General features: G+C 36.8%; 3 protein-coding genes across 3 annotated transcripts; 1 reads left to right on the top strand and 2 right to left on the bottom strand.

Annotated features, from left to right (window-relative positions):
* Positions 1 to 1,215: 1,215 nt before the first annotated feature.
* On the bottom strand, positions 1,216 to 3,670 carry LOC133797200 (tetraspanin-2). Its single transcript, XM_062235029.1, has 2 exons — positions 2,928 to 3,670; positions 1,216 to 1,796 (listed from the first exon to the last, which is right to left on the bottom strand). Exons 1-2 carry the CDS (start codon positions 3,580 to 3,582, stop codon positions 1,489 to 1,491), a joined length of 963 nt encoding a protein of 320 aa, XP_062091013.1. The 5' UTR covers positions 3,583 to 3,670; the 3' UTR covers positions 1,216 to 1,488.
* Positions 3,671 to 6,112: 2,442 nt separating this feature from the next.
* Positions 6,113 to 7,972, top strand: LOC133797198 (uncharacterized). Its single transcript, XM_062235027.1, has 2 exons — positions 6,113 to 6,487; positions 6,571 to 7,972. The coding sequence occupies exons 1-2, from the start codon at positions 6,288 to 6,290 to the stop codon at positions 7,856 to 7,858; spliced, it is 1,488 nt and encodes a 495-aa protein (XP_062091011.1). The 5' UTR covers positions 6,113 to 6,287; the 3' UTR covers positions 7,859 to 7,972.
* Positions 7,973 to 9,056: 1,084 nt separating this feature from the next.
* Positions 9,057 to 10,844, bottom strand: LOC133797199 (1-aminocyclopropane-1-carboxylate oxidase 1). Its single transcript, XM_062235028.1, has 3 exons — positions 10,361 to 10,844; positions 10,036 to 10,259; positions 9,057 to 9,912 (listed from the first exon to the last, which is right to left on the bottom strand). The coding sequence occupies exons 1-3, from the start codon at positions 10,460 to 10,462 to the stop codon at positions 9,318 to 9,320; spliced, it is 921 nt and encodes a 306-aa protein (XP_062091012.1). The 5' UTR covers positions 10,463 to 10,844; the 3' UTR covers positions 9,057 to 9,317.
* Positions 10,845 to 11,712: the final 868 nt, after the last annotated feature.

The raw sequence follows: 11,712 nt of genomic DNA, 5'->3' as shown, positions 1-11,712 counted from the left end.
GGACACCCGAGTGAAAAATTATGTCTCTTGCAAGAATTGCATTGAGCACCATCGAGCCACTATCGAATCACCATTGAGCAAAGTCATTTTTTCATGAAAAATCATGATTTTGAAGGCCCCATCAAGCACAATCGAGCAAGGTCGATTTTTTGCAGATTTTAGAGTTTCAGATCTAAAAAAAATTGCAAAAAAACCCAAAAATCATGCCAAATCTGTTCGAAATGCAGTATTTAGTGTCTTAAGTGAAAGAAACATCATTATATTTGATAAACAATTAATTACCCATAAATTTCTACTCAAAGAATCATCAAAATGTGTGTTTCTTTGGGTATATTGTGTTTATCTCTACAAGTGGCTGAAGTTATGGAGGTTTTACTGGTGTTGGTGGTGGCGTCGCTGCTGTGGGTGGTGGTGTCATGAGGTGAGAGAGAATAAACAGAGAGAAAGAGGGAAGAGAGAAGAGAAAGAAGAGAGAAGTGAGAAGTGACGAGAAAATGACAAATGTATTTTGGGTAAAGTGTTAAAGAGTGGCATTATTTTAAAATCTTTATTATGCTTAGTATATTTTTTTATTAACACCTTATAAGATACGTAAGATTCATAGAATGTGAAATTTCCCTTGTATATATATATATTTATACGAGAATGCCCGTCCAAATTTTTTAGCCTCAAAGCCCACTCCATTTAATTTTTGTCAATTATCTTTATTTGTAATAAAATATAATCATATTTTACAATTTCTGTACCAACCAAAATTGGGAATAAAAAAATGAAAAAATAAACAAACAATGGAAGAGAATGTGATTTAAAAAAACTGAGACATATTATAAAAAATAGTAAGGGTAACACATAAAATTTATACTCACCGGAGAAAAAGATCCAAGCTAAAAATTAATTGAGCTCCATAATTTAGATAATCTTCTTGTTTGTATTATAATTATCAATAAATTCATAATACATAAGACATGTATAAATATAGAGTTGGATGCCTTTGGGAAACGAATTTCTGGTTACCCTATACAAAGTACTTTCACAACCCCATAAAAACTATAACCTTAAATAGAAGAAAGAGATCATTCACTAGAGATCTTGATATTGGAAAGAACTTGTCTCCCCACAAAGGTGATCAAGTCGGTGCCTTTTAAATGATCGGCATAAATAAATATATTTATAATATCTGTGGCAAGAGAGCGCGTGACAATGGCTGCAATATAGTGCCAAAAAATAAAATAAAAATATTTCTCTGTGAAAGAAGCCAAAGTGGTCACTGAAAAGAAGAATCCAATACCCAGTTAAAAGCTGATGATAACTTAGAAATCAGTACGTGGAAAACTCAACTTACCACCACACATTCTAAACAGACTTTTCTTTTTCTTTTTCTATTTAAAAAAAAAAAGAGTAGAAAACAGTGAATATGTACATTACTTTGACACGGACACATCTCCACAATAGGAGGATGATGAGAAAATGTGTGGTCTGGGAACAAGATCAGACCCAACCCTGCTTGTAACGGCGGAAGAGGTCCTCTGTCTGGGCATTCTTGAAGGCGCTGCAGGCAATGAGATAGACCCAAATCAATACAACAACTGCCACTATGAGAATCACATTGGCTTTCCTCCATTCTTTTCTGAGGTTGCCCAAAAGGCCTGCCTTGCAAGAGTTACAATTGTAGCAAAGCTGGGTTTGGTCATTGCTCCACAAGAAGCAGTCAGGATCACCTACTTGGTTAACTGGGTTTATCCAAAGTGTAGGGTTCACATAGTTGTAGCCACAAACTGTTGGGGGTTTACAACATCCTGACTGTAAAACAACACAATAAAAAACTAAAGATTAATTATTTAGTTAATAAACAAATTCAAGGCATGAGATGTAAACAATTCCAATAGCTGGCAACCATTTTTGCCTTTTTGGCTTGCAATAAAAGACAAACGATGAACTCCAATTATTAGAATTTGAGGGCTATGGTTGTAGTAATTGGGTCTAATCTAGCATCCATGATTTGTCATTATATTTTAGTTAGATACCTAAGATATTTTCCCTCAAAAAAAAAAGAAAGAAAGAAACAAGATACCTATGATATTGGCATGTACCCTTCTAGTTATAGGCTAATAATTTTCAAAAACTCACAAAGCGTTAGGTAGTAAGCAAGTGTCATCTTTAAATTTTTGCACTAATGCGTTGCCTAGTCACGCTGATTTCAATGTGATGAGAAGACATTGCTGTTGGCCAACATGTGGACCACATTTCTCCGTTGGTGGGGCATACAGCCATATCTTATATGGCTGTCATATATGACCCATTTGGTTAGTAGGCCCTAGCTACCGCACCTTAACTTTCTGGCTGAATCTGGATCTTTCTTAATAAAGCCAGTACATTCACCAAATGAAAGAAATCATTGGAATTTCAATGCCTTTTAACCATACTCGATGGAGTAACAGAACAGACCGATAAAGATCATAAATTTACTATGTAAATACTTAATTTACCCAAGTACTTGCTTTCTCCGAAACTTCCACCAAGTAATCAAACGAACTAACTAGTTTTATTTACCCCACAATAGAAGCAGTGGCTGATTTGCAATTACTTGAACTATTATGCCTTATTATAACTACTGGAATTGAAAACTACACTGATTCGGATAACCTGTCAGGTGCTAAGAAGGTGAGAATATGGTATATAGAAAGTCTTCGCGTCAACCAGAAACTTAAAAGAGCTGTTTGGATGATACCAAAATAAATTCTAATATTAATTTATCTCACCCTAATTGAGTAGGATACTCTTAATAAAGAATTGAACCTCTAAAAACAGCCAAAATGTTTAAAAAAAAAAGTTAATGACTAAAAAATGCTTTTAATAATTGCAAGCAACCAAACAAGGCGCAGTCTAAATAATAATAAAAATAGTAGGTCGGTAACAGAAAGTTCTACTTGCCTGGAGTGGAGAGATGTGACCATTGAAGAACTGATCGGCGGTGATGTAATCCTGGTTAAGCTTGATACAAACATCGGAATCAGCCAAACACGTCCTAATTTTTCCCCAATTGGCCGAGCTGGTGACTCGGTCCCTGAGCCAATCGGAGAACCCGTCGAGGCGGTACTCCTTGTAATTGCGACCGGGGACTTGGTAGCTGCCGTCGCGGCGCGTGACGACAAAAGCGAAGACGAGCAGAATGAGAAGGAGAGCTATGAGGATGGCCATACAGAAGAGGTAAAAGGCAAGGAGACTTTGCTTGTTCCAGTAAGCGCCAACGAAGCCGGCGAGTGAGACGAGGAGGATGAGGATGCCGAGGATGACCACCGGCCACCGGAACGCGTGGATGCACTCGTTGTCGGGCTTGGAGGCAAGCCATGTTCCGGCGGCGATTATGGGTATGGAGCAGAGAAAGGCGATGAAGTTGAGTACCGCGGTTATGTTGTTGCTCACTCCCATGGCAGAAACTGAAAAAAAGTGGAGTGGTAGGTGGTAGTGACGATGAAGAAGAAGAAGTTTGTTGTGGTGGTGACTTTTTATCTTTTTGAGTATATATGTACTCGTTTGGGAAATTATATGGTTATATAGGTGTGAATAGTGAGGTGTCTGCATATTTTTTAGTGCAAAATATGACAAGAAAAAAGGGTACTTTTTGCAAACAAAAGAATATGAAAATGAACAATATGCGAGTAAAACTGTAGAGATTTTGGCTTTACATGCTTTTGTAAATTTAAAAAAAAAAAGTCTTTTTTCTTCTTCTTAATTATGATAGCAATTAGTTCTAAAACAAAACAATTAGTTAATCATTAAAATGCATGTTGTGCATAAAAGATATATATTTGTATATATGTATATATATAATCGATGATAACTTTCAAAAGATAGTTCATATATTTCAACCAAGTAATAATCATTTCTTCTCAATTATTGATTAAATAATTTAATTTGGAGACCATATATAATACACTTATGAGATTGCTGACATTACACTATTGCTTCTTTTTAAAGCAATGCCAATTTTCAAGGGCTAACTTGAGCATAAAACTACAATCAAATGGGAAATTCTATGTAAAAGTTATGGTGATATATTTTTTGTAGAAGTGGAATTTTAATTTTTTTTTTACGGTTAGTATTTTTAGTCTTCGAAATTATATATTTGAGCATGTAGAATAGTTAATTATGATTATGCCTCTTCTTTTCATTATATATGCTGTCATCTTCTCAAAATGAGTGCTTTTTTATGCTTGACACTAAGAAGAAAAAGGAAAAAACGTTTATGAATGTTGCATTAAATTATGTATGAATCTTGACTTACATCATTACATGTCTAGGCATGACCATTTGAATAATAATAATAATAATAATGCAACTTTAAATTGGTCGTAATTAGTTGGAATTCACATGGGTTATAACTTTAGCAAGATATGCAATTAAAGCCTTAATTTAGTTCATGACATTGCTTAACCGTGTCATGAAAATCCACAATCCCCCATAGACTTTGGTAGGAAGAAAAGAAAAGGTGCATGAAACTATGAATGATAGAAATAATTTTTTTTATTTAATAAAAATAATTGTTGAATATAGAAGAGTGAAAGAAAAAAAAATATTAGTAATTTTAAATATATGTAATAGGTTTAGATGATTGGTAAAAAAAAAGTGGATCTTAGTTTTTTTTCCTCTTCATTTCTCCTTTTCTATCTACTTTTGCAGCCTAATTCACATAGAACAATGAACAACGTACGATTTTAAACTAGGATATGTAATGTATTTGCATGGTAGTTAACTTAACTAGTGAGAATTTGGGAAAATAAGAATAATAAAGAATACAATCATCCAAAAATAGAAAAAGGGTGCCAAGGAATATCTCTCCATCTCCTTGAAACCCTAAGCCGCTGCTACCATTTCCATAGCCTCCGACCGGGGCTCGCGTGACCCTTTTTTGGGGCTAGGTGTGGCTCTGGTCGGGAGGCGTCGTTTGGAGAACCCCAGTCCCCCCTAAGGTTGGTGTCGTCCTTCTTTCCCATGTTTCGTTCTTCTTCTCCGACCTTGCGTCTCCGGTAGGTGATTTCGACTCGTCTTTGTGGCTCGTGGCTCGTCGTCGTGGCTCGTTACTCGTGGGTGGCTCTCTCCCTGCCTCTCCCTGACTCGACTTGGCTGGGCTGCGGTTGGTCTACACTGTCTGGGATGGTGGTGGTGTGCCGGTGGGTGTGTGGTCGGGTCCGGGTTGGTCGAGACAGTGGTGCAGCGGTGGTGGTTGGCATTGGAAGAGCATATGATTTCAGGGCAAGTCGTTCAGTTTGCGGTTGCAAGGATCTCAATCATGTTTTCTTTTGCCTTCTAATTCGAGGGATTCCTCGATTTCTATCATTATTGACCCCATGACTCTTGGATTTCCGTTCTTTTGAGTCCAATTTTATTATTATAGTTGGTTGCTACAATGTAGCCCTTATTTCTTGTTTAAATAATGAGTTTGTTTGTTTCCAATTTTTTTAAAAGACTTTTTGCTGATTATCATTAGTGGATTAAATAGGTCATATGCTCATTTAGTTTGAAAATCTAGTCTACCCCACACTCTTTTGATGTTCGATAATTAACGGTTTATTGGATCTTTAATTAGAATAGTTATTAGAATTTTTTTTTTTTTTTGTAAACGGCATAATAAACCTATTATTATTAATCATACCCTACAAACAATAATATCTTCACGGACTATGTTCTACTTACCGATTAATAAAAATTTACTTCTCTTTCAAAAACAAAAAATAATAAAATAAAAATTTACTTAACTTTAAAAATATATATACAAATTAGAATATACATAAATAGAAGAAGTTGGGACATTTCCACGTGGCTATTGCATTTTGTAAGAAAGCGAAACCGTGTTTCAATAAAAAAAGCCTAGGCGCAATGAAAGCGCGTAGTAAGACGCGCCAATTGTACTCGCTCCTAAAGCCTCCTAACCAAAAAGGCGGTGGGGACGAGCTTCCCCAGTACTAGTAGTAGTAGCCTTCTCCCACGCCACGTGACGAAGCCAAAAGTCCCCACGTTGCACCGCTCTGATTGGTGCTTGGAAATATCAAATTTGAAACCACTTGGCACCATCTCCACCGACGTGAATCTTGGAAGAATCAACTTTTATATGTATTCGGAAAGATAGGAAAGCAAGGCTAGAGTTCTGTTTGGAAATATGGATAAAGTAAACCTCGAATTCTAACGTCCTGTTTGGGTTAAACCGTGGATTGACTTTCCCGCGGTTTATAGTTATTCTTTTTCCCTTCAAATTGGGACTACGAGTTACGACCCAGAAACCATCGATCATGGAAGCATGGGTACCGCTCTTAAACATTTTCCTCAACTCTCCGGTACCGGAATCGGAAGCTTCACGGTGGTTACACCAATCTTTTAGTGCCTCATCAGCGGCGACCGCTCCAATTACCACAGCCTCATTCGTCTCTTTGCTAATGAAACCCTTAGACGCCATTGTTGTGGACGATTCTTCTTCTTCTTCCACGAGAAGGTATACCAAAGGAACACTTGAACGGTTTTGTGTTTGGTTTTGAATTCGTTTGGACATTGATGATGCTGCATTATGTTTACCAGGGTCATGTATGTACAGACTCTACCAAACATGGTTCAGACTAGAATTTTCTCATTTCTAGCTGTGGAACATCAGCGATTTTGCCGGCGGGATTTGTGTAATATGGCTCGAATTGTATTGAGTGACAATCAAGAGCTTGATTTTTGGGTTGAGAAAGCTGCCCACCACCTGCTCGATGCGGTGTCTGAGTTGAATTTCGAGTGGATTTCGTCCCTAAGCTTGGATTCTGGGGATGAGAGCACGGGAGAGGAGTTTGAGTCCTTGCCGGGTTGGCTCAAGGATGCAGCTGGTAGTGGTGAATTGCTTCCCTGGCTTCCTATATCTCCTGAAGATTTGAACTCGAGGACATTGTGTGGAGATTCTGGTAAAAACAACGATACTTTGGATCAAGTAGCTGAGGATGTAGAACAATTTATGGATGACGTTGTTGAAAAAGTTGAGATTGATGACTCCCAGTGTAAGAATGATTCTGTTGGGCCTGAAATTCACAATAAGGCACTTAGTCTGAAAGCTCAGATTATGAACTTTGAATCAACTACAAAAGTTGTAGGCCTAGCGAATGAAATTCGCAAACTTTGCTTTGTTAAAAAAGGAGGTTCTTCACTAGTTTTGGAGCTGATCGAACCCTGGCTGGCGGACAATGAAACTGCTTCTGTTTTGCTTTCTCAACTTTCGTACGGAAGTGAAGAAGAGCTAACTTGGCCAAGCCAGGTTCTCTGCTCCATCATCCTTCCCAAGTTTTTGGTTCTTAAAGAACCAGCTCCTCGTGTCCTAGTGGCTGCAACTTTAGAATATTGCAAGCTCCATCAGAAAACCGCTGTTTATGCTCTCTTGCTTCCTCTGATTCTCAACAAAAATGGCATCAACAATCCTATATGCGATGTCATCACTAGGGTCATCAAGGAATGCTTGCACCGAGCTCATGTTTCTGCTTTCTGTCAGAAGCTGCTCTGTGGTGGAAAAGATGAGAGAGGAGTCATCTGCCTTCCTTGCCACCAGCATCTCATATCCGACGAAATGGTATGGACAGAATCATTGTTTAACCTGTTCCAGAGCATTTTAAACCATAATGTATGTTTAACTCAGGATTCTGTTGATCGTATTCTTTATCAAGTTCATCATTTAGCTGAGAAGTTTTCCAAATCTTTGAAATTTGGAAACTTTTTATTATGTTTAGTCACCAAATGTTCTCCACTATTGAAGTCACACAAAAGCCTTTTGACTGAAGCGGTTGAGAAAACCAATACCCTTTTGACAAAATCTATATTATCTAAATTGGCAATCATGTAGCACTAGTTAAAACTTTTTTTTAGTTCCTGAGCTTCGGTCAATTGGAAAATATGCACTTTACCTCATTTTTACTCTTCATTCAAATGCTACTTTTAAGAAGATTTTAGTTCTGGATCTATTCTGTGGAGAATTTTGATAAGCTAGCTATAATGTTAGTCTTTAATGTGTTTAGTCAGTAATTTTCTCTCTTACGTTCGCAGCTTTTGGATATATCTACTTTTGCTACCGATCATTGACTGGAATTTATTTGTGAACATAATACATACAAATATATTGTCAAAGATTCAGAATGGATCGAATTTTTAAAGTTTTATCTCTTGACAATGTGATGGGAGGGAGGAGTTTGTGTCAAATTAGAATTTTGACTTTGGAAAGGCTTAAAAGTGTCCAGGAAATTAAGTTTATTTAGGGGTTTGATTTGTTGTCATCAATTATTAGTAAGAATATGTTGGGAAACTTTATTAATATGTTTGGTAGAGAGGAGAGGATGGTGGAGGGAGAGAGATGGAGGGAGAGATGGAATCCTTGTTTGGTGAGAGGGAGAGAAGAGATGGAGGGAGAAGGAAGAACGAAGAAGGGAGAAGGTCTCCTTCCAAGCTAATAAAATTCAATGCCTCCAAAAATGGAGGAATCCAAGAAAAAGACAAAATAAATTATGAAAAATGTCATTTTTATCCTATAAAAAATTAATACTTATTTTTGTTAAAAATAGTAATATAGTAATTTTAACAATTAATCTCTTCTCCATCCTTACAACTTCATCTCTAATACCAAATAACATGAAGGAGAGCTACTATCCTCTCACTCCATTATACTCTCCATCCCTCTTACCAAACATAGATGTTTCTCAAGGTGAACATATTGAATTTGAACTGAAAAAAATAAAATAAAATAAAAATAGATGTAAAAATAGTTGACAGATGAGATACAATAACATACAATATTAACTTTATAGAAGAAAATCTATCAATGTGCCACTGCAAAGACATGTAAATAAAATAATATTTTTTCTAGGATCAAGAGATAAATAAAAGAAGCGATTTGATTAAAGCTGTGAGATTGTGAGCTGGTATATAGTAGATAACGGTATAACACAGTAGTCATTCATACTAATGACTAACGATTATATTTGTTCGTTTTGTGGAGTGGACTATCATAATTCATTCATAACTACTTAATCAGCTACACGTGGTAGAAGTAAAGCACAAAATTTAATCTTCATTAATGACCAAAAGAAAACAAAACAAAAACAAGAGTACAAAGGATAATCCATGCTTAACACTGCTTGGAATCATCACACGATGCCAAGTAGAAAGGGGAACGTGTTTGTAATGTCCAAATGAAGAAGGAAACATCTTTTATTTGAGTATTTCTTTTCTTTGGATGGTCATTTAAAACATAGCAACAACAAAAGTTGCACACAAACCACGCATGGATGAGTATTACACGTAAATACTGTTTAGGCTAGAAAAGTGTTGCACCCATTGGCCATTTGCTTCATGGATTCAAACCTGGGTCCCTTGTCAGAAAACTTTGTAGTTGCATAAAGTTTCAGGTAATCTTGGAAACGGATGTGATTTGGGTACAACAGCTTGGGTGCGGGAGAAATGATAGCATCGCCGGCGGGGTTATAGAAGGTAGCAATGGACAGTCTACTTCCATTCTTCTCAGCCATGACACGGTGTAAAACACTCCTATACCTACCATTACTCAATATTTCGAGTTGGTCACCTGTGTTCACAAAGATGGTGTTGTTTTTGGATGGAGGAATTGCAATCCATTCTCCATCTTTCAAGAATTGAAGACCTGGAACTTGGTCATCTTGGAGCAAAAGTATGATCCCACCAGCATCAGTGTGCTCTCGAAGTCCTCTCACAAGTTCTGGATTTGGACATTGAGGATATTTTGCCACTTTTGTCCCCACAGAAGGACCGTTTGTTCCAGAGAAAGCATCCTTTATATGATCTCTCTCCAAACCAAGATTCTCACACATGAGCCCAGAAAGCTTCTCTGCCAGTTTAATCATGTGAACTATGTACTCATCTATTGTTGAGCTGCAAATATTCTTTGTAAGTTAATAATTTACTTTCATATACACAACATACACATATATATAAAGCAGAAGTGTGATTAAGCTTTTATGGAAAACTTTTAGCTCTGATATACTGTGGACTCACCAAAAGTCTTTTGGAAGGTTTTCAATTTGTTCCATGTTAGATACAGGGCGATGCCAAATGAAGAAGCTGCTTTCCCAGTCTATGTCAGAGGTATGTCCTTTGCTCTCCAATCTTTTAGCTACCTGAGACTCATAGAACTCCTGCTTCAAATTTTCCTCATAGTGTGTATTCACCAAGTGCTTCACTTTCTCCATCAACTTTTCGTCAATTCCATGGTTTTTGATCTGTATGAAATGAGCAATGTTTTATTAAGATGATGCAAGAAAGAAATTCATATTAGACTTGAGAAACTGAAAAATTAGAAGAAGAAGAAGAAAATATTTACTTGAAAACACCCCCATTTTTCGCAAGCATGGTGTAGTTGAGCCATTGTGTTGCTTCTTTTCTTTCCATCAAGCTCATCGAAATCTATCACTGGGATCTCCATCTCTTTCCCTTCTCTCTTAATCTGGATGCATATAGATATGGAATGGAGTGGGGTATATATAAACTCTCTAATGATGCAATTATCATAATTAGTATTGTAATAATGTGTGGTGTAATAGTAAGTTTTGGTAGTTAATAATTAAAACTCACCGAAAGGAAAATGCGTAGTAGAAAAAAAAGTTATGTCAAAAAAATAAAACCAGTCCAAGTGCAACTAACACCCCACGTGTGAGTCACTAGTTTTTAAATTTCTCGTAAACAGGTCGATGAATCTCTCTACTGTAAACGAAGCCTTTTACTCCTTCTAAAGTTTTGTAAGAAATACTTTTCCTCCCTGATTAAATCATTCCCACTAGTCTTTTTTTTTTCTCTACCTCTCACTTATAAATTATAGGATAATTTTTCGGCACAAACCTTAAAAAAATAAGAGTTGCACGAGTGCCTATTTTTGAACTCTAATTCAGTAGCTTAATAATTCAGAATTTTTTTATGTACTAAATAGCTATAATTTAAACTTATTCACGTCATGAAACAAAGAAAATTATGTATAGGTGCATTCTTTTTAGAGATTTGCACCAAATAATTATGCATATATTATATTATTAGACTATAGTGTCCCACATGGAATATGTGTAAGAATATCGAACTATTAATAAGAACATGTGTAACTCCACTAATCACCAATTGGTTTTGAGATGGAACCTCATACTTCTTACCATGCATCACTTTCCACATTCTAACATGGTTTCAGAGTCAAAGAAAACTCTAACGAGTATGTCCGATCCAAATCCAAAACCGGTCCAAAAAAGAGAGCCAAAAGAGCCCTTTGTGATTCGGGGATAGTGAGCCAAAAAGAGCCAAAAGAGCCAACGAGCCACTTGCGATCAAACCGTCCAAGATTGGTGAGCAAAAATAGCCACCATCTTGAGGGGGGATGTTAGAGAATAGAATCCCACATGGAAAGTATGTGGGATCATCATACCATTTATAAGAGTATGAGTTACTCCACTCATCACCAATTGGTTTTTAGATGGAGCCTCATGATTCTTGTCATGGTATCAAGAGCCAATTTCCTAGCGGGCATTCGATCCACACCGATCCAAAAGAGTGAGCCAAGCCGCACGAGATCCGGATAGTGCGAAAAGACACTTGAGATCCAAAAAAATAAGCGAGCTGACAAAATGGGCCACTTGTGATCAGGTGATTCAAGATTGGTGAGCGAAAAATCGCCACCATCTTGAGGGGGGATAT

The sequence above is a fragment of the Humulus lupulus genome, chromosome 8 (assembly GCF_963169125.1).
Source record: "Humulus lupulus chromosome 8, drHumLupu1.1, whole genome shotgun sequence".
NCBI lineage: Eukaryota > Viridiplantae > Streptophyta > Magnoliopsida > Rosales > Cannabaceae > Humulus > Humulus lupulus.
The sequence above is the reverse complement of the archived record's forward strand: the minus strand, read 5'-3'. Positions and strand labels throughout refer to the sequence as shown.

Excerpts from the sequence above, each read along its gene's own strand:
- LOC133797200 (XM_062235029.1), bottom strand. The coding sequence starts at position 3,582 with ATGCAGACACCTCACTATTCACACCTATATAACCATATAATTTCCCAA. Across the intron at positions 1,797-2,927 it reads CATCTCTCCACTCCAGGCAA|GATGTTGTAAACCCCCAACA; the intron begins GTAGAACTTTCT and ends TTTTACAGTCAG.
- LOC133797198 (XM_062235027.1), top strand. The coding sequence starts at position 6,288 with ATGGAAGCATGGGTACCGCTCTTAAACATTTTCCTCAACTCTCCGGTA. Across the intron at positions 6,488-6,570 it reads TCTTCTTCTTCCACGAGAAG|GGTCATGTATGTACAGACTC; the intron begins GTATACCAAAGG and ends TATGTTTACCAG.
- LOC133797199 (XM_062235028.1), bottom strand. The coding sequence starts at position 10,462 with ATGGAGATCCCAGTGATAGATTTCGATGAGCTTGATGGAAAGAAAAGA. Across the intron at positions 10,260-10,360 it reads AAAAATGGGGGTGTTTTCAA|ATCAAAAACCATGGAATTGA; the intron begins GTAAATATTTTC and ends CATTTCATACAG. Across the intron at positions 9,913-10,035 it reads AACCTTCCAAAAGACTTTTG|CTCAACAATAGATGAGTACA; the intron begins GTGAGTCCACAG and ends GAATATTTGCAG.